Source organism: Mus caroli, chromosome 3, assembly GCF_900094665.2.
Source record: "Mus caroli chromosome 3, CAROLI_EIJ_v1.1, whole genome shotgun sequence".
Classification (NCBI taxonomy): Eukaryota; Metazoa; Chordata; class Mammalia; order Rodentia; family Muridae; genus Mus; species Mus caroli.
Window position 1 is genome coordinate 101,808,693 of NC_034572.1, and position 23,158 is coordinate 101,831,850.

The 23,158-nt window shown below is 48.9% G+C and overlaps 1 protein-coding gene across 1 annotated transcript; it reads right to left on the reverse strand.

The window, feature by feature from the left end:
• Nucleotides 1–3,020: 3,020 nt before the first annotated feature.
• Strip1 (striatin interacting protein 1) lies at nt 3,021–22,485 on the reverse strand. The gene is made up of 21 exons (XM_021157742.2): nt 22,252–22,485; nt 18,891–18,960; nt 18,113–18,187; nt 17,670–17,804; nt 17,461–17,581; nt 16,405–16,473; nt 15,288–15,394; nt 15,050–15,177; nt 12,335–12,517; nt 11,786–12,003; nt 10,692–10,757; nt 10,523–10,586; nt 9,382–9,453; nt 8,787–8,861; nt 8,524–8,621; nt 7,300–7,426; nt 6,996–7,096; nt 6,238–6,304; nt 5,794–5,898; nt 5,072–5,276; nt 3,021–3,957 (listed from the first exon to the last, which is right to left on the reverse strand). Exons 1-21 carry the CDS (start codon nt 22,429–22,431, stop codon nt 3,710–3,712), a joined length of 2,514 nt encoding a protein of 837 aa, XP_021013401.1. The 5' UTR covers nt 22,432–22,485; the 3' UTR covers nt 3,021–3,709.
• Between the last annotated feature and the right edge of the window lie 673 nt (nt 22,486–23,158).

Consider the following 23,158-nt stretch of genomic DNA (forward strand, 5'->3'; position numbering starts at 1 on the left):
AGCCAATACCAAGCAAGTATGGCTTACAAATGAACAACTGAGCAGTGGCTCTCAGTGCCCAGGGATGGCAATGATTAAGAGGGTGGGAGCAGGGAGGATGTGTTTACCGGGGAGACTGTGTTTGAATCCTGGCTCATCCCCTTATTTCTGTGTGCCCTTGTGTGCCCTTGGGCAAGTTCTTCACCCTTTCAGTACTGGTTTGCCCGTCTACAAAACGGGGAGTGCGGTAGCATTTACTTGTCATGGTACATTTGATCCGTCCCTTGTTGCTGTGGCAACATATATGGCTAAAGCGACTTAAAGAAGGGCTTGTCTGGCTCCTAGTTTTAGGGGATACAGCCATCATGAAGGAGGCATGGTGAATGGAGTGTGGGGCAGCTGGTCACATTCTGTCGTTCACAGAAAACAGATGAACACCGGGGCTTCGTGCACTCTCTCCCCTTTTCCTTTATTCGGCCTACATGGTGGGGCCACCCACATTTAGGGTAAGCCTTCCTTCCTCGGTTAAACCCCTCTGGAAATGTCCTCACAGACACACACACTGACGTGTGTGTCTTTTTTAGGTGATTTCTAAATCCAGTAAAGTTGACAGTGAGGAGGAGCCATCACACAGGGCTTGTATGACAGATGTTCTGTTAATTGCTAATCACTATGTAGAGACACCTAATAGTGAATCTTTTGAGATGATACAAGCCTTAGGATAACAGTGGGTTCTGGGTCGGTATGGAAGTGCTGCTGGGGAGGCAAAAAGCGGGGAAGGCTAGACTGTGCTTACCCCACACTGCCTGTCAGGTGCTGGGCTCTGGGGAGGCAGAGACAGCTCTGGGGGTGGGAAAACTGCAGCCTAGGATGTGGGAGGCTGAAGCTGGGGTTCCCTGGCTCCGAGAATCCAGTCACTGCTGGGGTGCCACACAGAGGAGGTAGCAACAGAGTTGGGGGCCTGCAGGCTGGGGACTAAGATGATCCGGGGCCGGCTGGGGAAATAGGGAACTCCAGCTTAGCTTAGTGATTGTTTTCTGGGAGCACAGACAGGCATTCTGAGGAGATTTAGGCAGCGGCTTGGTAGTGAAGGTTTTCTTCATGCTCCCCACTGGGGTTCTTGATCAAAGAGACAGTCCATGTTTATCCATACTGTTTACTGACTGTTCATCCTGGAAAATGATGCATACCAACTCCTCAGGGTGAACCAGAGAGTAAATACCTTCTGGAGGAAGGAATGTCTGGGAAGGGAAGCTTATTGGCTAAACCCTCAGGGCCTCTAGATACCTCATTGGCATGGAGAACTCTGTTTTGGGCTATGTGACTTATGGCACCATAGCCCAAACTGTGTGGTGACATTTCCTATGTGGGAAGTGTGGCATGTGTTCTGGGCCAGGAATCTAGTAGCGAGCGGAGAGATGCCTTACTGTCTCAGGTGGGTACCTGGGTGCTGGGGTCTTGGACCCACTCAACCTTACTAAGTTTCCTGGCATGGTTCACTGACCCACAGGGTAATTCATCCCTTGGTACACTAAAGAGCACTGGACCCTTCGGTGTAACTCAACCATTTTCAGAGCGTCTTCATGTTCATCTCATTACCCGGATGAAACAGCCCGAAACTGGGTGTCTCCAAGATGTTTACACACAAGGACCTGGGTTCTACAGGGAACATGACAGTAACATGCCATAGTCGGAGAAGCTGCTCTGCTCTCTTCCTGAGGGCCGGGAACTGAGTCTAAAGATTAAGGGACTCATCTGCTCTGGTTCACTGGCCTCGTGGTTTTTGTTTTGTTTTTCTTCTGCAAGGAAGAAGAGAGTCTGGGAATGACTGCAAAGAAGGGTGGGAGAGGTCAAAGCACCAGGCTCAGCAATTTCAGAGAGCTGGATGCATGTTGGATTAAGAACGTGGAACCCACCTTCCTCAGATAGAAATCTCAGCATCTATACTTCTTGTTCCAGCATGTAGCAGCAGATCCACCATGCAAACAAGAGTGGTGAGACTCCACTGTCCTATGCAGGTTACTGCGCGGGGGGGGGGGAGCTATAGGGACTTTCCAGCCCATAAGGCTATGTGACTTTCATGTTCTGACCCTTCCACCTGGCTATTATTAACCATGCCACCACATTAAAGCACATCCCGGCACTTAGCAGGTCGCAGACCCAGCAGGCACTGTATCTAAATACCAACAAAACAGGCTTGCCCTGGAACTTTTCCTTTCTCAGTCAAGGCTCTCCCCTTAGAGATTTAAGATCTCATACATATGGCCTATAGGGAACTTCTAGGAATTACGAAAAAGAACAGTCCTATCACTAAAATCACAAGGAGGTTAAGCCTGAAAAAAAGGAGGCTGAGGCTGATATCTGAGTCAAATGAGGTTCTAGGACTTGAATGGATCTGTGTCCCTTGTTTCTCCTTTAGCCATAGGAGACACTACAACTATCCTGTCCCAAACACCTCTGTCCTAATGAAGACCCAACCAACTTCACTTAAACCTAGTACTAACTGGCTTGGCTGAGGACAGCTGCGGCATGTCATCTTGAGAAACTTGACGTTTCTACTGAAACTACAGCAAGCCTAGCAGTCAGGACCCTGGTCCCCAGCAAACCCAGAACCCTAAAGCAATGTGCCCAGACGGATGTGGGCAGATGACCAAAGTACTAAGCCCTCCTTCCCTCTACAACAGGTAGAAAAGGCAGGAAGGCAGACAGGCCAGAGCTTAGCTGGGTAGCCTATCATGCTGGGGAAAGGGATTCTTGAGAGAACTGATAATTTTCAGGCCATATTTCTAAGAGAGAATCTTACATAGCCTAGGCTGAACTTGAACTATGTAGTCAAGGCTGACCTAGAACTTCTGATTCGCCTGCTTCCGCCTCTCAAGTGCTGAGATTACAAGTGTGTGTACCACTATGCCTGGCTTATGTGGTGCTGCGGAGTACTATGTAGTACTAGGCCCAGGGCTTCTTTCCTACCAAGTAAGCACTCTAGTGCCTGTGCTACATCCCCAGTCCCCGGAACCTGAATCTACAGACAAGGCGACAGGGACAGTTTCGCTTTCTTTTAATGTAAACAGAATACACAAACACAATAAAAACCCCACCATGAGACCAGAGATCACACAGAGTTTTATATATTTACAGGTCATGGCAACCGAGAGGAAACCGGCACCTCTGGCTTCAGAAAGCCTCCTCACTCCACCTTTGACCACATCCAAAACCAGGGTGCAGAGGCTGTGTGTCCATCACTTCTGGACAGAACTCAGCAGGATGCTGGGATGGCACGAGATAGCCCCAGAGCACAGCCAAGATGCTGACTCTGTTCTTGGCCCTCAAGAGGACCCTCCTTCCTGACCAGCTGACATTGCCAAAGCTGCCCAGGAGTCTGCGGGACCTCAAGATACAGCTGCTGTCGAGAAGGAATGCCAGGCCCGGCTCAGCTTTCCCCAGCCTAGGCTATCTGTGAAATGAGTTTCAATCGATCATATCCAAGAGAGGAGGGTAGAAGCTGGGCAAGTGGAGGGAGAGTAGATCCCAGCTTGGAGATGACTGCTCCTGAGTAGGATGCTGGGAATCAACCAGAGGCTAACCTGGGTTCACTCACAGGCCCAGGGCAGGCTGTGGAGGACTCAATGGAGCTGTGCTGCCACCTGGAGGGCAACAGGAGCACTGCAGCAATGGTGAGGACAGTCCCTCAGGTATGAGACAGACAGATCATGGTCTTTTCCAGCCCTCTTCACTGCAGCAGCTCTTCCCAGGAAATGGGCTTAGAGAAGACCTCCCTCTCTAGCCATAGGTCATAGTTCATCTGGAAGTCCTCAGGAAGATCTACCCGCTGGCCCAATACACTCTGCAGGCAATTGTCCACTGGCAAGAAGTCAGGGTTGCTGTGGGTCCGGTCATAGCGCCGGGCATTGAAGCGTTCAATGTTGGCACGGAGAGCACACTCCTCTGCCTGGAAGTCCCATGGCCGGGCATCAAGATCTGGGCAAAGCAGAAAGGGAGTCAGCCCTATAGCAGCTCCCCTTGAGTAAGAGTGTGATTTTTAACCAGAAGATCATCTCCAAAGCCCATCCTCAGGAGAGGATAGTCAAATATAAGGAGAAAATCCTCAACTCTGAGAAAGAGACTTGTTCCCCCAAAACATGTCGACAGACAGGAGAGCCCTGGAAAACTCGTTTTTAAAGCACAGTCTCCCCTTGGTTCTAGATGACAGAGATAACTCCGAGACTCCATCATCTGCTCCTCCTCCTCACCTCCATGACAGAATGTCATGCACCACCTTGAGCCCAGATGCCAGGCATAGTCACAGAGTGATGTCACCGCGACAGTGTAGCACAGCAACACCGGGTAAACAACAGTTAGACTGGGAGGATGTAGAGATCCAACAGTCTCCAGAGGCCCAGGAGCAGGAGGCAACATGGCTAGTGCTCAGGGACCAAGTGTAGTTCCCTCTGTACCTGTGCAGTGTATTCTCAGGCCCAGAGGGCACACTGGAGAGCATGGGCATCTGTGGCTGCTGGGATCTGCAGAGCTGCTGAGAGCATCCTCAGCGGGTACTGAGCTTTCACACTCTGTCCTGGAGACTTGGGTGTGACAGAAGCTGGGGACCAGCACACAACGGGCTTGGAAAGAAAGCTGCAGCCTCTGGGATCAGGGAAGGGAATGATTGCCCCTCCTGTCTTAGTGTTTAACTTCATTCCTATGGGAACTAGAAAGCTAACAGGAATCTTACTCAGGGGCAACAGCATAGGATGGGTGTGTTGAAAAGATTACAGGAGCCAAATCTGAGGCCAACAGTGGGGGAGAAACTAGAGGCAGAGCCGGTGAGGATCTAGAGATCTAGGGAGCTGCAGTAGGGATAAAGAGGGGATGGAATCTTAGGGCAATTTCTGGAAAAGACAGGATTTAGAGTGGAGGGACAGAGAAACAGATGAACACAGATACTGAGTAGCTTCCCAAAGTCTTGTCCAGAGCCACTAAAACTAGATCCCGGCTCTGCTCAGTGCCTTAGGGCAGAGAAAACTAAGGTACCACAGTCAAGTCGTCCCTTGTCCTACCCTCTCCCACTCGTATGTGTCGTCGTATGTGGCCTCACCATTGCCGTACGCCCAGTCATCGTTCAGCCGGTGCCGCACCTTCTGGTAGATGGCAGACATCGTCTTCATGTTGCTCTTGCGCCACTGTCGCCCCAAATACTTGGTCTGCACCTTGAGCAGCTTCAGCACGTAGAGCTGCATCATGGCCTGCTTCACCTTCAGGGCCCGCTTCAGGATGGGTGCCGACTTGAACACCACCAGCATCTGGGTGGCCATGGTGGTGGCCGTGGTGAGAAAGCAGTAAGTGTGAGTGCCACTACATGGTCACTTAGCACTTCTGGGGTAGCAGACAGGATGACAAGCCATGCAGTTTCTCTTGAACTCACTGGTTCGCTGGCACCTGAAGTGTTAGGCACTAAGACAAGCAGAGCTATAGGCAAACCACTAAGGTTGTAACCCTAATTATGGCTCACTCTATAATCTAATTTCTGAGAACTCATGGACCTTCCTTGTTCCAAAGGCATTGCAGGGTTAAGGTGGCTCCTGACTCCTGTCTATCACTTCCCACCCAGGATCAGGAAGATCAAAAAGTGTCTGTGGTTGAGGGTTTGTTTCAGGGCATGCCTGAGAGTCTCTTCCAGCTTCTGGTTGTACTCATCAGAGAACCAGAAGTCTGCAGACCTGAACGAGGACAATGCTGCCTGGGAAGTCCCACCCTGAGGACCACATCCCAGGTGAGGTGGGCACGGCATGGCCCAGGCTGGCTGCAGCACCAACTCACCATGGTTCTCGAGTGTTTCCACTTCGTTAGCTTGTTCAAAATCCGAAGCAGATTGATGCAAGAAAAGAGATTCCTCCAGCAAAACTGGTTGTTGTCACCAGCTTCCTGCAGGGAAAAGCCAGAGACAAACACAACTATCACGACTGCAGGCTGCTCAGCAGCAGTGTCCAAAGGCCTTGACTGATCTCAATGATTCTGTCACAGAATGCCCGGACTTCAGTGGGAAGATGTAGACAGCTTGAGTGGGCAAATCCTAGGTGAGCAGCCCTGACTAACCATACACCCAATCCCCAATCGTTCTGCTCCGCAGCATCCTCTCCCTGACTCTATGGCTAATTCTGGTACTTTAAAAGCCAAAGGTGACCTCTTCTGGAAGACACCTCTTTGTGTTGGGAGAGGGAATGCTCATACCAAGGGATAGGCAGGGAGTTCTGGGCCACTCACCAGACTCTCTGCAGTTAGCTCTGGAAGTTCGTTCACCACGCAGTGAGGGTAATCCAAGACGGAAATGCTACAGAATGCAAAAAGACCAGGTGCTCACTGTGAGCAAAGGCTGGGTCTGCCAGAGCAGTCGTGATGAGCTGAAGAAGAAGGAGCAATGTATCTCACTTGCTCTAACCTGGTTTTCCTGACTATAAGATGAAGAAATACCTGCTATAAGATGGTATGTACAGTTGCTCTGTGACTCAAAGAGTATGTAATGTAATTACTAACTGTGAGGGGTAGAGACACTATTGCAGCTTTTCCCTTCACATGAATCTGGGAGGTAGGACTCAAGACAAATGATTTATGCCAAGCCCTCTTAGAGGCCACAGCTAACTGGATTCCCTTGTGATGTCTCACACTGACAAGCAGGTGCTACCGGGTACAGTGGGCACAAGGAGGCTGTGAAGAGTACAGAAGAATCATCAGAGAAGGTTTTACAGTACACAAAGCCAAGCTCTGTACAGAGAACTGGAAGCAGAAAGGGAGGAAGGATAGAAGTGGTAATTATAGAGCCTAGGGTGAGAGCCTCCTGGTCACTAGTGTAGATAATCCCATAACTGACACTCTGTCATTCATTATGTCTTTTTTGAGGTCTGGTAAAATGTTAACCCATAGATGCTTAAAGAAAAAGTCTGCTCAATAGTCTCAGTGGAGAGACAGCTAGAAGTCCTGCCACCTGTCTACACCACCCTTTCTTGGTCTCTGGTCCTTATCACCTGTTCTTGGCAGTGATGTAGGACATGATGTTTTGATTGAAGAACTTCAGGATCAAAGGGATGCAGTTGGCAAATACCAGGTGCTGGGCCATGTATTCAAACTGAAACCAACAGAAGAAAAATAAGCACAGCCCCGGTTCTCTTTTGTCTAGAGATAAAAAGCCTTGGCTGGAGGCCCTCGTGTTAGAATGCTGTGCAGAGATCAAGTGGGCTCAGAAGTGAAGCCCTACTCTCTGGGCTAGGGGAGCTGCACTGCCCGAGGCCCCGCCCAGCGCACAGGAAGGAAGGCAGATCCTGCAGGTACCTGGTAGATGTGGTTCAACTTAAAGTGCTTGAGCAGCAGCAGCAGCACGGCAGAAATGGCCTTAACGATGACCTCTTTGTGGCGGTTCACATCCACCCCCAGCTTCATGCTCTGCAATACTGTGGTGCTAGGAACACAAGTGCCTGGGTGAGTCACCAGCACACAGTACCTCCTTCCCAGGTGTCCACAGAGGAGATGGGCTTCAGGACCCTCTGGCAAAGGCCCACGACCCACAGACACCTCGGAGGCCAGCCTTAGGGTTCTGTCTCCCAAGTGATCCAGCAGGGAACAGCTTCTTTCATCCCGCCAATACACACTCAGTCCCTTTCTCTGCTTCTCCTCCAAAAGTGAACTTTTCTTTTCCAAACTCTCCCTAAGCTTTGGCCACTCTATTAACCTGAGTTCCCCAAAGTATATTCTGTGGAACACCAGTATGTGGGGAAATTCCACTCTACAGTGGCGGGGTGAGGGGTGCTGAAGTTGGATTTAGGAAGCACTGAATTATACCTGTTTCTTAATTCAAGACTTCTCACTGCAAATCTTCAGAAGAAACACAGTATTTCTGGGATTATCAAGATGGCCTAATGTTCTGTGAACCTCCCTCTGGTATGAGCCAATCCCTGCCTCTCCCTCACCTGGCTACCACCACTATGACCACCAGCCCTGGGGATCAGCTCAGAACAAGGCAGCCCTGGCAAGCAACAGATCAGGTGTGGGCCTGGGTCTGTCCTCAATGCTGTTCTCTTCCACTAAAAGACCTTTCAGCCAGAGAGGAAGAACAGCTAAGAGTTTCGCTCTCTCCTCTGAGACGTTTGCCAGGGGTCTGCCTGCCAGTTGACTGGCCAGTAGGAGAAACTCCACAAAGGCACAGGCTCGGTGGTGGCCAGCAAACTGAGCAGGAGCTACCCATCCTATGCAGGGTGTGCCAACCACACGGCTCTAGAATAAGGGCTCTGAGAGAGTCTACTGCCCATCTATTTACAAAGAAAAACCAGCATACCTAATTCACTTAGAAATTCACTCAGTGACAATCTGTGTTGCATCAGGCCTAGCCATCTCCCTTACTAGTGAAACTTATCCAATTGATTCCTTTGTCTGAATCAGAAATACCCTAAGCTTCACCTGCAGCAAAGCTGGGTCAAGGAAGGAGACTCACCTGAAAACTCCTGGCCCCACCCTTCCACCCTTGCTTCCACCTGTTCCACTCACGGCCCTGATACTCACGGCATCTCCTCAGGCAGAACATCTGCCAGGATGTTGATCGAGTCTGTTTTGGCTTTCGATGTGGGAGCTGCTGCCAGTAGGATCTTCAGAAGGGCAATCTGGGAAAAATAGACCACTCAGGTGAGCATCAGAACCTAGGACCACAACAAAGCCCTGAGAAGTGGGACTCCTGAGGGTCCTCAAGTGGCAGGAGCCTTGCAGGGTGAAGGAAGGAGAGCAGCCCGTGCTCCTTCGCGGTCTCACCACAGACACAGAGAACTCACCATGTACTGAGGCAGGCTGGGGAGCAAGCCTTGATAGAGGGTTTCTGCAGGAACTTGTTCAACTTCCTCTTCTCCCTTTAACACAAAAGTCACACAACCCATGCTCAGGCTACAGTCTCCTGAGGCAGTTTACTAGCTGGCTGGAATAGAATCCCTAAGTATCAAAGTGAAGGGTGACGGTGGTGATACTGACAGGAGGCTCTGAAACATATGACATCCCAAGAATGCCACTCTGAATCATTTAACTAATTCTTCATGAGGTCCCACAGCCATGCATGCTAGCAAACACCTGTAACCCAGCTCCAGTAAGGTTGGGAAAGGTGTTTGAGGCCATCCGGGCTACAAATAGATGACATCTCAAATTAACAAGTAGATGACAGAGAGAGAAGGCCTTAGTCTAGCGCTGGTCTTCTTTCACAGGTAGGAAACAAAGCACAGAGAGATTGAGTTTTATGTTCAAGGTGCCATTCACAGACTGAAAGGAAGACATGGATGGCAATCTCTTCAAGGAGAGGCCGACTCCTGGAGCAGCCTTGTGGCCAGGCCCGGCTCAGAGACTGAGAGCAGTTGGGGACTTTGTGGTCTCTTAACTCACCCCTGAGAGAGGAGAGCGAAGGTATTCCTCCTCCATCTGTGCCTGGACCTCTGCGATCGATGTATACTTGTGCTGGAGAGAGAGGCAGGAAAGAAGGTGCTGAGGAAAGACACCCTTCTTCTCTGGCCAGACTCCCCCCTCACCTGGCAAAGACCCAAGAGTTTATTTCAGCCTTCTGAGAGAGGGCTGAGTCACAACAAAGATTCCTAACTTAAACCTGCAATCTACTTCTGACAGCCTGTGTGAAAAGCCCATAGAGGTTAGCAAAAAAGCAAAATAAAGTGGAAAGGGCTTTCAGAAGCAAAACTGACAGGAGGGGGGGCTGGAGAGATGGCTCAGCGGTTAAGAGCACTGACTGCTCTTCCAGAAGTCCTGAGTTCAAATCCCAGCAACATAGTAGCTCACAACCATCCATAATAAGATCTGATGCCCTCCTCTGGTGTGTCTAAAGACAGCTACAGTGTACTTACATATAATAATAAATAAAATCTTTTTTAAAAATGACAGAAGAAAGATATCACAGGCAAAACTAACTGTATTCTTAAAAGCCTAGTGCAGAGACCACCTGGTACTACCAATTTCAAAACTGGACTTTAAAATGTTACAGTTTAGACACACTGGAAAGCCTCCTGACCCCTGGGGTCGTCTCCCTGCTAATCCTCACACCCACAGCTCCCTCAGCTCCCTCTCAGCAGTGAGCACAAGAGGAAAACAGGATGGTCTGGGACTCCACCTGCCTGCCTGCTGAGAGCCTGGGTCCTGTCTGCCCTCCAGCTCTCTGGGCGTGGGTAACTGAGCTTGCTTGGTTTATAGAGTATGCTAGAGCACACCCACTATAGTGCTCTTAAGCCTTGCTCTCCAGCCATGCTATAACCAGCGAAGCTGACAGCACCATATCCATCCGCCAGTGCCTCTCAATTGCCTTACACCTTGGCTAAGGGAAAGGGAAGGCTACTCTCGTGGGCTATCTGAACTCTAAAGCCTGGGCCGCACATATCCGTAACCGAAGTCAGACGTAGGAAGAGATGCTTCCCAGGCTCTTGCTGGCAGACAATAGCCCTGAAAGGCTTCTCCCTTGGCCCAGGCTCACTTTATTCTCCTGGGATCAAACAAAGCCAAACGTTCCCCTAGCGCCACTTACTTGTTTCAGTGTCTTGATGCTTTCGTGGATTGGCCTTGGCAGCCCCACCACTGTGTTGGTGTCACTGGAGAATAAAGAAGGCCTTATGCTGAGCCCAAAGAGCCACTCACCGGTCCGCTGCCCCAAGGCCAGGCGAGGGCACTTCAAAGGGACCTCAGGTCACACTCACCTTCCTAGAGTGTAGCCTATGAACTTGCTGCGGCTAGATTCAAGGAACATCTCAATGTCTTTCTCTCTACCAAGCAAGAAAGAGAGGCAGATTTTATCAAGTACTGCTTCAAGGTGTGCCAGTCACAGGCCTGTGTTCAAACACACAAAGCATCTCCAGGTGTTTACAAGACAGGAAAAGGTCTCTTACAGTAAGGGGGAAAGCCTAAATTTTGACAACTTTGTTTTTTTACATAATTTTGTTAGGTTCATACAATTTAAGTTTGTTTATATTTCTATAATACACATGGCCAGTTGACTCAAAATTAGGGACATATATAAAACTTAAAGCACAACTTATTTAAAAAATAGTAGTATTTAACGCTTATTTAAACAATAGTAAACACCATGAAGTATAAGAGACATAAGCTACTAAGTTTAAACAGGTCATTTTCTTGTCTCAACAGAAACATTCTTCTCACACAACATACCCTCTTTTATATCAGTTCATATACACATCTCTTTATTAAGTTGCTGCCTACCAAATATACTTCTTTTTTGATTGTTTTATTTTTAAAACAAGGTTTCTCTGTGTATCCCTGGTTGTCCTGGACTTGCTTTGTAGACCAACTGGCCTCGAACTCACAGACATCATCCACCTGCCTCTGCCTCTGCCTCTCTAGTGCTAGGATTAAAGGCGTGTGCCACTATGCCCAGCTACAATTACCATTTTAGCAGTTCCTGCTACCTTCCCATCTATTAGCTCCCCCAAGCATACTGTTTAATACATTGGGTTTTTAAAAAATTCTCCATCTATCATTTTTAAATAAAAGGCCACATACAGCTCCAAGATGAATGGGGATAGGTTTGCCTAAATACTCATTTTTTCTCCTTACCTTTGTTCACTATTAAGTTGGACCAGTTCAAATTACTGACACAGGAACCACACAAGAGTTATCTATCCTGTGTGACATCAGCAAGGCCGTCCTCACAGATGTGCCCAGGACAGCACAGGGTAACTTAAGGTCATCTTAGCCTTGCAGAGGACTCCAGGCCAGCACTGACCTGAGGATATGAAGGCTCTCACTTCGAGAATATTCTAGAACTAAGACTCACCTAACTTTGGGAGCCCAAGGGAGCCCTTTTGGGCAGGTGAGTCTGTCGGTCTGAGGGTGCTGTAGCGGGGGAGGCATCACCTCGTCTCGCTCCAGGGGAAAAGCCTCCCCCTCCAGGCTGCTGTCGTCATCATTCTCCTCTTCCTCCTCCCGAGAGTCGTCAGCCTTATAGGGATCCCGCTCGTTGAAGGCATCTAGATTGTCCTGCTTTATCAGAGCCTGAAAGCACAGGGAAGAGCTGAGAAAGGCACCCAACCAATGAGATGGTGACAAGGAACAGCGTTCAAATGGAACAGACCCGTCTCAGATGGGGACCTGACAACAGCAGGGAATATGGAGGATTTAGGACTAGAATGAAGAGAACCTCAGAAGCTGCCATGATGTTAAGTATCTGCTATACACTAGGGCTGAGGCTGGGGACAGTGTCGCTGATGTGGAGGCACGCCTCCTGATCACGCTCCTTGATCGGAACGGACTTCTCATAACCTGCTGGCCCAGGAATCATGTGCCCTGACCCCACTCCCTGAGTGTGTACTCTGAGATGCCTCACCTTGTGTTCCCGTCGGCCCCGCTTCTGCTGCTGCTCAATCAGGTCCGAGGCAGAGGCTGGTGGGGAGGCAGCCCTCATGTTCCGGATGACCTTGATGCTGTCCTCAGGCAGAGGGGGAAGGCCCAGGAGAGTGCGCTTCTCAGCCTTCATGCTCTGCAGCTCCTCAAAGCCGCCCAGCGTGCACTGCATAAAATGGGGTGCAGAGCTTAGGTCGCCATGTCATTTTTGGTATCATTATTCTAAAAAGCATGCATGACATCACGAGAACCCAAGCCTTTATAGAGACCCATATAGCCGCTTGGATGAAAACTAAAGTCTTCAAGGAGAGTCCAGTGCTCTCTATAAGGGACAAGAGCAAAAGGATGAAGGAAAGAATGAAATACTGGCTGACAGGAGCTTGTGCGTGATACACAGCTCTGGATGTGACACAGTCTCTAATTTTAAAAAGAAGCAAGTTAAGCATGGGTGGTGGCACAGAGTGGTAATCCCAGCAGGAGGATCACCAAAATTTTAAGTCCAGCCCAGCATACATAGCAAGTTCTAGGCAAGTCAAGGCTATAGAGAGACCATGTTTTAAACCAACCACCAAACAAACAAACAAACAAACAAACAAAGTAGAGCCAGTTCTTTCAAACGTCAGCAGACTAGTGCCTCAAAACTACATGCCAGCCGGGCGTGGTGGCACACGCCTTTAATCCCAGCACTCGGGAGGCAGAGGCAGGCGGATTTCTGAGTTCGAGGCCAGCCTGGTCTACAAAGTGAGTGCCAGGACAGCCAGGGCTACACAGAGAAACCCTGTCTCGAAAAACCAAAAAAAAAAAAAAAAAAACTACATGCCAATCTTCCAATAAGACTAAAACTTACTGTGTGTAGCTCGAATGAAATAATACAGTAAAGTAAAATAGAAAGCAGTCTAACGTCCTCAATAGGAGCCCAGGCCCTAGCCTGGAGTCACTGGCCGCTCAGTGCCTCCACTCGAGTAACTTGGCTTTCCTCTCAGCCGGAGTGAGGCTTCCTGAGGAACCAGTAGGTCTGGTCAAGATAAAGCCTGCACACCCTATGAGGCTCTAACTGGGTGCTGAGCACAGTGCTCCTCCTGGAGACAGGGCTCTATGCTTGCCTGGGGGCTGGTTTCTGACAATGTCCCCATCCTAAGTATGATGGCCAGTCCACCCAGCAACCATTCTCTCCCCAGGCAGAAACAGAGTCCATTTCACAACACATCCTCAGGAAACAGACCACCTAGGGGCTCACTCTTGCTTCCTTTAAAAGTCATCTTCTCGGGGTTGGAGAAAGAGCTCCAATGTTCAAGGCTAGGATCACAACTCAAGTAGCAAAAGTCATCTGCCAAGTGGAGTTTTGTTGCCCCAAACCACTATACAAATATAAGTTTAGGAGTGGTCTCCAAAGAGGCATCTTATCTGAGGATGAAGCTGTTGCACGATTGAGAAAACAGCTTTAACAAAAGGCAGGGAGCCACTCTAGTATCTTGAAGGACCGCCTCCAACCCCCAGCCTTTTTTGAGACAAGGTCTTATAGCCACGTAGCCTTTGCTGGCCTCAGACTCACTGAGCTTAGTAGCAGATACTGACAAGGCTGAGGCAGGAATACCTCAAGTTTAAGGTCAGACCTTCTGTCAAAAAAAAAAAAAAAATGACTGAGACAATGGCTCAATGGGTAAGAGCACTTGTTTCGAAAAGATGAGGGTATGCGTTTGAATTCCTAGTGTTCATGCAAAAAGCCAGATGAGCCGCTTGTAAGATTGTAACCCCAAAAGAGCTGGGTAGAAACAGTGAGACTTCTAGGAGTGCTTGCTGGATGCCAGCCTAGGATCAGGTTCCAATAGAGACCCTGTGGTAATGGAATATAACCAAGAATGACAGAGCAGGGCACTCATGTCTCCTCTGAAGTGTGTACAGCTACACAAGTGTAGGCACAGACCACACGTGTACCAAACGCATACCCACATGCACAGGAAATATGCAAATAAATAAAAAGTAAAAAGAGCGCCAGTGGGTGAGCTGGAGAGATAGCTCAATGGTTAAGAACATTGGCTGCTCTTCCAGAGAACCTGGGTTCAATTCCCAGCAACAGCAGCTCACAACCGTCTGTAACTCCAGTTCCAGGGGATCTGGCATCTTCACACAGAAAACACCAGTGCACATAAAATTAAAATAAATAAATTTAAAAGAAGAAGAAGAAGCACTCTAGCACCGTAGTTCAGTGAAATCTGTTTGCCTAGCATGCACGACAAGATCCTAGGTTCAGTCTGTAATACCACTAAACAAATACTTTTAAACCCGAGTAGCTACATAGTCACATAATTCAGTATTCAAATAGAAATATAGATACTCGTCATTATCCACTGGAGACTGGCTCTGCGAATTTCCCCTCACCCCTCTCCCACAGGTAGCTATCACATCCCTCAGTAGATGGAATGGAACTTGTGGTTACCTATGCACAACCTTCTGCAAGCATGAGATCATCTTTAGATTATTTCTAATACCTAATGGTACATAAATTATTGGTATACTGGTTAGAAAGTAATAACAAGGTCCGTACAGTCAATACAGATGCAAAGTTCATTCTATGACCTGAATTTGGATGCATATATGGATGTGAATCTACAGGTACAGAGGCCAACTGTACAAAGATGTCTCCTTCCTGCCCAGCATACGAGTCCTAGCATACGAGTGCCCCCAAGAAGGTGCTCACCAATACAGTCTTCCAGAGCAGCAAGAGAACTTTCTTCATGGGGAAGTGGGGGGCATGGCCACTGCAAAATTTGGTCACCATCCCAAATAGCATGATGGCAAATGGCTCGTTGTTGTACAGAGGGGAACCTGGAAGTGACTCAAAGATATCAGGACCCCAGGCAGCAACAGAACCCACCCAAAGCCCTCTAGTTTCAGTTCCCAAGCAAGGCCTTAAGAGAGGATCGCCAGGGTCCTACCCAGCTCAGCTCTGAAGGTCTGTCGCATGGTTCTCCACTCGGCCTTGTCCCCATCACAATCCTGGTGAACAGTCTCCACAATCAGGTACATGATGTTGAGCAGGACCCTGAGCACAAGAACCAGCTCATAAGAGAGCAAGACAGGGGGCCAGGGCACGCTCAGCCAGGAGTGGCAGTGCATACTTGTAATACTAGTCCTTAGAAAGCTGAGGCAGAAGGGTCTCAAGATTCAGGTCAGCCTGGGCTACATAGTAAGCTATAGGCTAGCCTAAATCTCAAGGTATGAAGACAATCTCAAAATTGTGAGGGAGGAGCCCTTGGGCTTTCTCCCTTCCTGGCTAAGATGTAAACATCCATGCATGTGGTAGGGGATGGCTGTAATACAGGGAAATCCAAGAAATGACACCTGAGACCCTGGAGAGCAGAGGGGTGTCTGAATCTGTCTTCCCAGACTATAACTCATTCTGTATCCCCAGCTTCTAAAAGGAGTTTACTCAAATCTGACAAATATGAACCAGAATGGCCTAAAGATTTCACTGCCCTAAGCCCCCTGGAAAGGAAAACAACACTACTCAGAGTAAGCTACTGAGGTCAAAGCAGGCCTGGCAGGATTACAGGAAGGAGGGCAGAGCCGACCCGGTGGAGTGGAAAACAGGAGGTGAAATGCAGAGACCCTGACTACAGGGAGGAGAACCACAGTTCCAATGCCAAAACCCGATCTCAACCCTAAGACATGGAAAGATGACCCTGTGGTTTAGCAGCTGCTGTCCCTGTACAGCCATGAAGCACTGTCAGGATAACCAATGTAGGTGGGGATCACACTGTGCCCAGTGGGTGGTGGGAGCCCAAGAGCAAGCCCCTGGGCTTTCTCCACAAATAAGGTACTCTACAGCCAGCTTCTTAGCAGATCTATTAAGAGGCTCCATCCCAGATTTCATCTGGATTTTCCAGGCTGCCCCCCTCCCCTAAGACCTCATCAAGGCCTACTAATGACTCCCAGCCTATCACTTGAGCCGACTAATGAGTGCAAAAGCAATGCACACACAGCTAAGAAATGCTCAGCCTGGCCCTGAGCTCACTCTCTGGCTCAGGGTACCAGGCTTGCAGCTCATCTCACCTCAGGTCGGTGCTGTCAGCCAGGGAGATGGCAGGCTTCCTCACTGCACTGCTGCATGCGGCACTGTTACTGCAGGAGAGATCTGAATCAGCTTGACAGGGCGAGGGAGGCCAGCGACGCCCTGGACAGTACTACCCATCAGGCAACACGGTGCTGTGTGCGTCTGGGCTCTACACAAAACCTTAGGACACCACTGTGGTTAAGAACTCAAGCCCTGAACCAGACTATCAAGTCTCACAGTGTGAGTCCTGGCTCTAACATTTACTAGTTATGTATATGTGGGCAAAGTAGAGCCAACTTCTCTCTGTCTTAGCTGCCTCATCTACAAAATCAGGATGATAACAGCACTTGCGCCACCAACGTGAATCATGATATGTAATGACCCAAGAACATTACTGAATACTGCCTGAAGATGCAGTACTCAGTGAGTGTTTTCACCTTCTACTGAATTTATTTTGTTTTAATTTTGTTGTTTGGTTTTGGATATGGTCTCACTAAGTAGCTCTGGCTACCCTGAAACTCACTATGTAAATCAGGCTGGCCTCTGACTTGTAGCACTCTTCTTTATTTATGATGGCTGTTATCCTTAAACGAGCAGTAGCTGACCTGCCCATAAGACAAAGGACCAGAGGCGGCAAGCTTTGTTGTACCTACATGTCACATTTGGTGTCATGCTGAAGGGAATATCAAAGAGTTCAAGATGAGAAGTTTCTTTTGGGTGTGTTTTGGGCTGAACAGGATCTGCTCAGGTACCAATGGTCCAGCATTACAGAGTGTGTGGAGCCAGCACAAGAACCCCTCATTACATTCTATCAGCATGGGAACCTCACATCCTTCTATATAACTTTATTTTCTCATCTTTGTCTTTATTATATTATTTTCCAAGGAATCATTAAGTAGGTTCTCCACTGTTCAACCCTGTATATTCCCAATAGCCTGGAACAGCTCCTTCACCTTAAGTGGCCTATTTACCTGTCTCAAATGCTCGTTCTATAAGCTCGGGCTCACTTCCCACTGCTCCCTTCCCTATGGAAGCCCCTCAGTAGAAGTGCTCACTCTATTTCCATGTTCAGAAGCTCCACCAAGGCATTGAACGTGCCCACCTCCAGGAGCAGAAATATGTTGTAGCGCATCCAGAACTGCACTTCCGCCTCTGAGCTGCACTCTCCAAAGGTACCTGTAAACACAGGGCAGAGCTTACCGAGCCCCTCCATACACATCCAGGCACTATCATTGGCCGAGGTGCCGGGTCATACTCACAGTACCTTGGGCAACATAGAGAATGGCTCGGGCCACCTTGAGTCTCTTCTCTCGGGCAGTGACCTCCAAGCCATCCAGAAGCCTCATGGCGTGGGTCCGGTGCTGGTTGGTATCCAGCTCAGTCCACTTCTTGTCTGACACTGCAGGGCAAGAGACACTTATAATTGAGCCCACACCATTCCTCACAATGGAATGGACTGTGTTAACCTTTCAAATCAGGACAGTCACAGAACCAGAAGGACAAGTTACTCTTTCATAGGGATAAGGTCACACTACTGGTCCCATCAGAGTGCCCAGAAGGCCCACTCTCCATGTCAAGTCTGGCCTTACACAAGCAGCACAACAACTGTTCATATTCCTGCATGGCCTACATCAATTAGACAATGAAGAGAAGTCCTGTGCTGTCCTGATGGGATAGGGAACCGAGAAGTGAGGGAAATGGTCTTACCATGGATCCGGAAGTCCTCCTCAAAGCATTTTCGATTCATCAGGAATTCTGGTCCTTCTGTGTAGCTGTAAAGCTCTGTCAAAGAGCAAAGTAGTCTCCTATCAGCACACTCCACATCAGATCTCCCATGCAGCAGAGAAAGTCAGGCTTTCCTTTCCAGCCCCAACTCCATTCCTGCCTGACTCACAGTGACTCTCAGACTACTCTCTCTAATCACTGAGTTAGGAAGGCCTCAGTGTTCTGATGTTCTTCTCAAAGAGATCACAGGGGCCACTGCACTGTCAGTGGATCATAGATCCAGGCATTTCTAGTAAGATGTGCATCAGACTGCGCTGTAGCAGAGGTGACCATCACCCTGAATCTATGCCTTTAGTGTCACGTCCCGAGGAAGGCTTGTGAAGACTGGAGAAGCAGCTCCTGCTGACCTCACACTCCCCATCAACAGGAGTAGCAGCAACAGATGTGCCAAGATGCAAGCACAGTGGCTAGCATTCCCGTGACTCACTCGTGTGTGAGAGATCACTGTTCAGTTGGTATGTCAATGAGTACCACTACTGACATTACATGGGACTGGGCGCTAACCAACTCAGTTGACTTCAAACCTGAGTCTTCGTGGAAATAAAGGACAATCCCAAATGTCCACATACGTGGTCCAACTTAAACAGCTAACTTATGTTTCAAATATCATTAATAGAAAGAAGTAGGACAACAGCCAGTCTTAGTCTTCTTAGGAACCCAGTTATACTCCCGTCAAAGAACACAAAGGCCTGTTCTTTACCTGCGAGCTCTGCCGCCCACTTGTCTGTGTCGGCATACTCAAACTCCAGGTCTGGAGACTCGGAATAGCCCTGGTGAATGAAAAGGTCATCACATAAAGATCCTCCTGAGAGTTTACGGGTAAACACGGCTCAGAGACTGCACTGCGGGACATCAATGCCTCTACTTTTTCTTGATGTTTTATCACAATATTTTGTCTCCTGAACTAATGGAAGTCCCCTTTACACCATGTCCAGCACCCTGTATTTCACCTTCAAAGCACCCACTCTGCACTACAATTATTCACTGAATTTCTCTTTTTTCATCCTCCTCTCCATAAAGACAGCAAGTTCCTCGAAACAGGAACTCTGTTTTACTGACCATTGCTCTCCGTGACATACCTGTTCAATAATAAACACAAAACTTCTATCTACGTTGTGCAGTAACTGACCACTCCATATAGTACTGAATATCTGGGAGTCTCACTTCTTTCTGAGCTGTGGACTATAAACAGCTAAGGATAGAATGAGCACTGAAACCCTCAGCCACCCTGCCCCATCTCAATTTTCAGTGAGAACTGACAGAGAAAGCAGAAATGGAACAGATTGGCCTGCCTCCCACACACAGGAGAGAATGCGATGAGAATCTGTTAGGGATAGGTGATTCCTGAGAACACGCCATCTTGGAAGCCTTGTACTGGGAAGATCAAAAGGCTAAGCCCAGCCCTGACTAATGTACTTGGCAAGACCAGAGGGTACAGTTCAGCACAGCGCACCTTCCTGGTAGGCGCTAGATCCTGGGCTTAATTCTCAGCATGCAGGTGGGTGGGTGAGTGAGATGGAGAGTGGGGTCAGGGAAAACCTTCTAACTGATAATGACCCCTGACAAAATGACATAATATGCCCACAAGCCATAACTCTATTCCTTATTCATGGGCACTAATGGATACTTCCATACACTACTGAGCTTCTAGGCTAGAGACAGAGTTTAGTGGTAAAATGATTACCTACCATGTGTAGAGTCCTGGGTTCAAATCCCAGTCCCATTAAAACACAACTAAAATCAACACTTGTACACATTACTGAGGTTGAGTTTCATTTACACAATGGGAATGACAAAACTCTGCTTCGAACTTAGCTTAAGACCTTTTTTCTTTGACCGTTTCATTCCCATTATATAATATATTGTGATCTTATTCACCCCCAAATCCATTACCATTTCTTATCCCCTCCCAGTGTATTTTTATAGAGACAAGGTTTTTACTATGCAGCCCAGGCTGGCCTTGAACTCTGATCCTCCTTGCTCAGCTTCTGGAGTGTTGTGACTGGAAGCATGCTCGACTGCCTTGACTAGTTTTGAGGACTAATAAAGTTTACCTGGCACATACTGAGCCTCCTTGTGCTGTAGGCACTGATCAGAGCCCCAAACTACTGACTTCAGCTGTCACCAGAGGGGTGTGCAGCATCAGCACCTCCAACACAAGGACACAGATAGATGTGATGGGCCTTCCAGATGTTGAATCCAGTGAAATGAAAGGGTAGGAAGAGAAATAAAAACATGTAATAGAGACTGAGGACATACCTCAGCAGTATAGCGTTTGCCTACCTTGCACAAGGCCCTGAATCTGATTCTCAGTATCACATAATAACACGAATAAGGCTGTGCAGGGGTGGTGCACACCTTTAATCCTAGCACTCAAGAGGCAGAGGCAGATGAATCTCTTTTGAGTTTGAGGCCAGCCCCATCTACAGAGCAGAGTTCTAGGACAGCTAAAGCTACACAGAGAAACCCTGTCTCAAAAACAAAAACAAAGCAACAAAACAAAACAAAAACCAAAGAAGCAAACAAACAACAAATAAAATAAAATGCACAAAAGGGTATTTATCTGACTATTTTGTGGCTTTTTAGGAAAATTTAAAACTTCTTTACCTGCTGAGCTATCCCGCCATCCCTAAAACATTTTCTTTAATGTATTTATGTGTCTATCTGTGTGTGTATACATGTGCCCATGGAGGTCAGAAGGACAGTACTGGATCCCTAGGGGCTAGTGTGGTAATAGGCAGTTGTGAGCGGCCCAACTTGGGTGCTGGGATCCTCTGAGAGAACAGCAAGTGCTCTTAACCACTGAACCATCTCTCCAGTCCACTCAAACATTTAAAAAGAGAAATTTGAAGGTGTAGTTCAATTCTCAGGGTTCTCTTCAGAAAACCTGACAAGTCTGGTCATTAAAGGTCTTACAAACTTAACTTCCATACTCCTCTGTACTTAAGAGATCACTGAGAAGTAGCCACCCATCATTCCACAACAAAAGGCTCCTAAAAGGTCCACCTTTTTCAAAAAAGCCACTCTAAACTCATCTTCTCAACTCTGGGCTTGTTCATTTGTGACATATGTTATCAGAATTTGAGCCTGTGACAACAACAACAACAAAATGTTTGGAGGGAACTGATTTCTTAGGTTTAAAGATACTAATTTTAGTATCTGGTACTAGCTGAAGCATCAAATTTGAATTTGAGGAATTCCCTCTCTCTCAGTAAGTGTCTGGCTGCTCATCACACTGGAAGTTATCTCAGGTGGAGAAGATTGCGTAGTAAGCGCTCTGGGAATGAATGTGCTGATGAGGAAGCCCTGAAATGCTGCGACGAGACGGGTGTGTGTTCATTCATGAATTCTGCAAACGGAAGCAGTGGGAGGAATTTTAACTTGGGGCGAGGTGAATAGCTCCAGACAGCGCGGGCAAAGGGAATCGCAGCTCACTAGCAAGAAGGAGAATCCTGCGCCCTTTGTGTACTTCTGATCCCTTCACAGCTCAGCAACTGGGCTCACTGGGCATGCAAAAAATACTTGGCAATGTCTGGCCGCGGTTTGATCCAGCGCTGACTAAAATTCGGAGGGAAGCCACAGTGTGTTCTCTCTGCTACTCACACAACCTGGGGCCGGCCGAGCAGCACTAGAGAGAGAAGCTCTGTTCTAGGCGCCCGCTAAACTCTCCTGGGTCCCTTCGCTGCCAACTGGCGTGGCCCACCACCCTCCTAAGATCAGAGGCCGGAAAGGATGAGGGGCTAACCAGCCAACAGACCACAGATTTTGCACCCCAGGAGGGCTGTGCCTCAGGCCACGCCCCCGAGGGCCGACCCGCCGTCCCCAACTCGGGGACCTTCTTTCCCGGGCCGCAGCAGAGTTGGTGACAGGGCTCCGGGCTTTCCTCCCCGGGGCTGTGGCGGCTGCCACCCTGCCTAACTGCACGGTTCCCGGTAAAGTGACAGCTTCCAGGGTCCCTGTCAAGCCGTCGGGAAGCCCGGCTGGGCCCGGATGCCGCCCCGGTCTCCCGGGACCCCCTCTGTCACCCGCCGGGTGCCAACCTCGCCCCCTGCAGCTCTGACCTCCGAGTCTTTGCGCTGGTTGCGGTTGAACTCGCGGGTTTTGCCCCCCGGCAGGAGGCCTCCGGCGGCCCTCGGCGCCCCAGGAGGAGGCTGCGCGGTGGCAGGCGGCGGAGGAGGTGGCGGCTGCGGCTGCTTGTTGTTCACAATCAGAGGGCCGGGACCGGCGGCTGCCGGCTCCATCTTGGCTGCTCCACACCCCCGGCTCAATTCGCGGACGGCCTCCCGTCAGGCAACTCTCGCGTGATTTCCTCCAGGAAATTTCCCCAATCGCCATATTCAGTGTGGCTGCGTGTGTCGAAAGCCGCAACTGCCAATCACCTCCCAAGGTCTTTCCTGGCTTTGTCATTTAGTTTCCCCTCCCTCCTTCCCATGGAACTAAGCTGGAGTCGTGCGGCTGGGCTCGCAGGAATCCCTTTAGATGTCTTTTTTATCCGTGAGACTTAACACCTTAATTCGTTGTCTATCATCGCTTTGCCTGGCCTTAGAGCCCTCCCTGTTCAAGGTGAGGCAGGATGAAAGGGGAAATTTGGGAGACATCAGTAGAGAAAGCAATCCCTGACTCATGGGTCTAGTTGACACGTTTTCCTAGCAAAGAATTTCTGTACAATTAACAACTGGTTGTGGCTTTTCTCTCACCTTCCAGCTTAAAAACCTCCAAGTCAGTAGGACTCTGTAAGAAACACCTTGTGCAACCCTGGGGACTCCTGGTTTTACTTATCAGATTATAACTCCATCCAAGACACCTCTGGAGCCACGTTAATAATCTCACTTATCAAAAGAGGGAAAAACAGCCAGGCGTTGTGGCGCTCGCCTTTAATCCCAGCACTTGGGAGGCAGAGGCAGGCGGATTTCTGAGTTCGAGGCCAGCCTGGTCTACAAAGTGAGTTCCAGGACAGCCAGGACTATA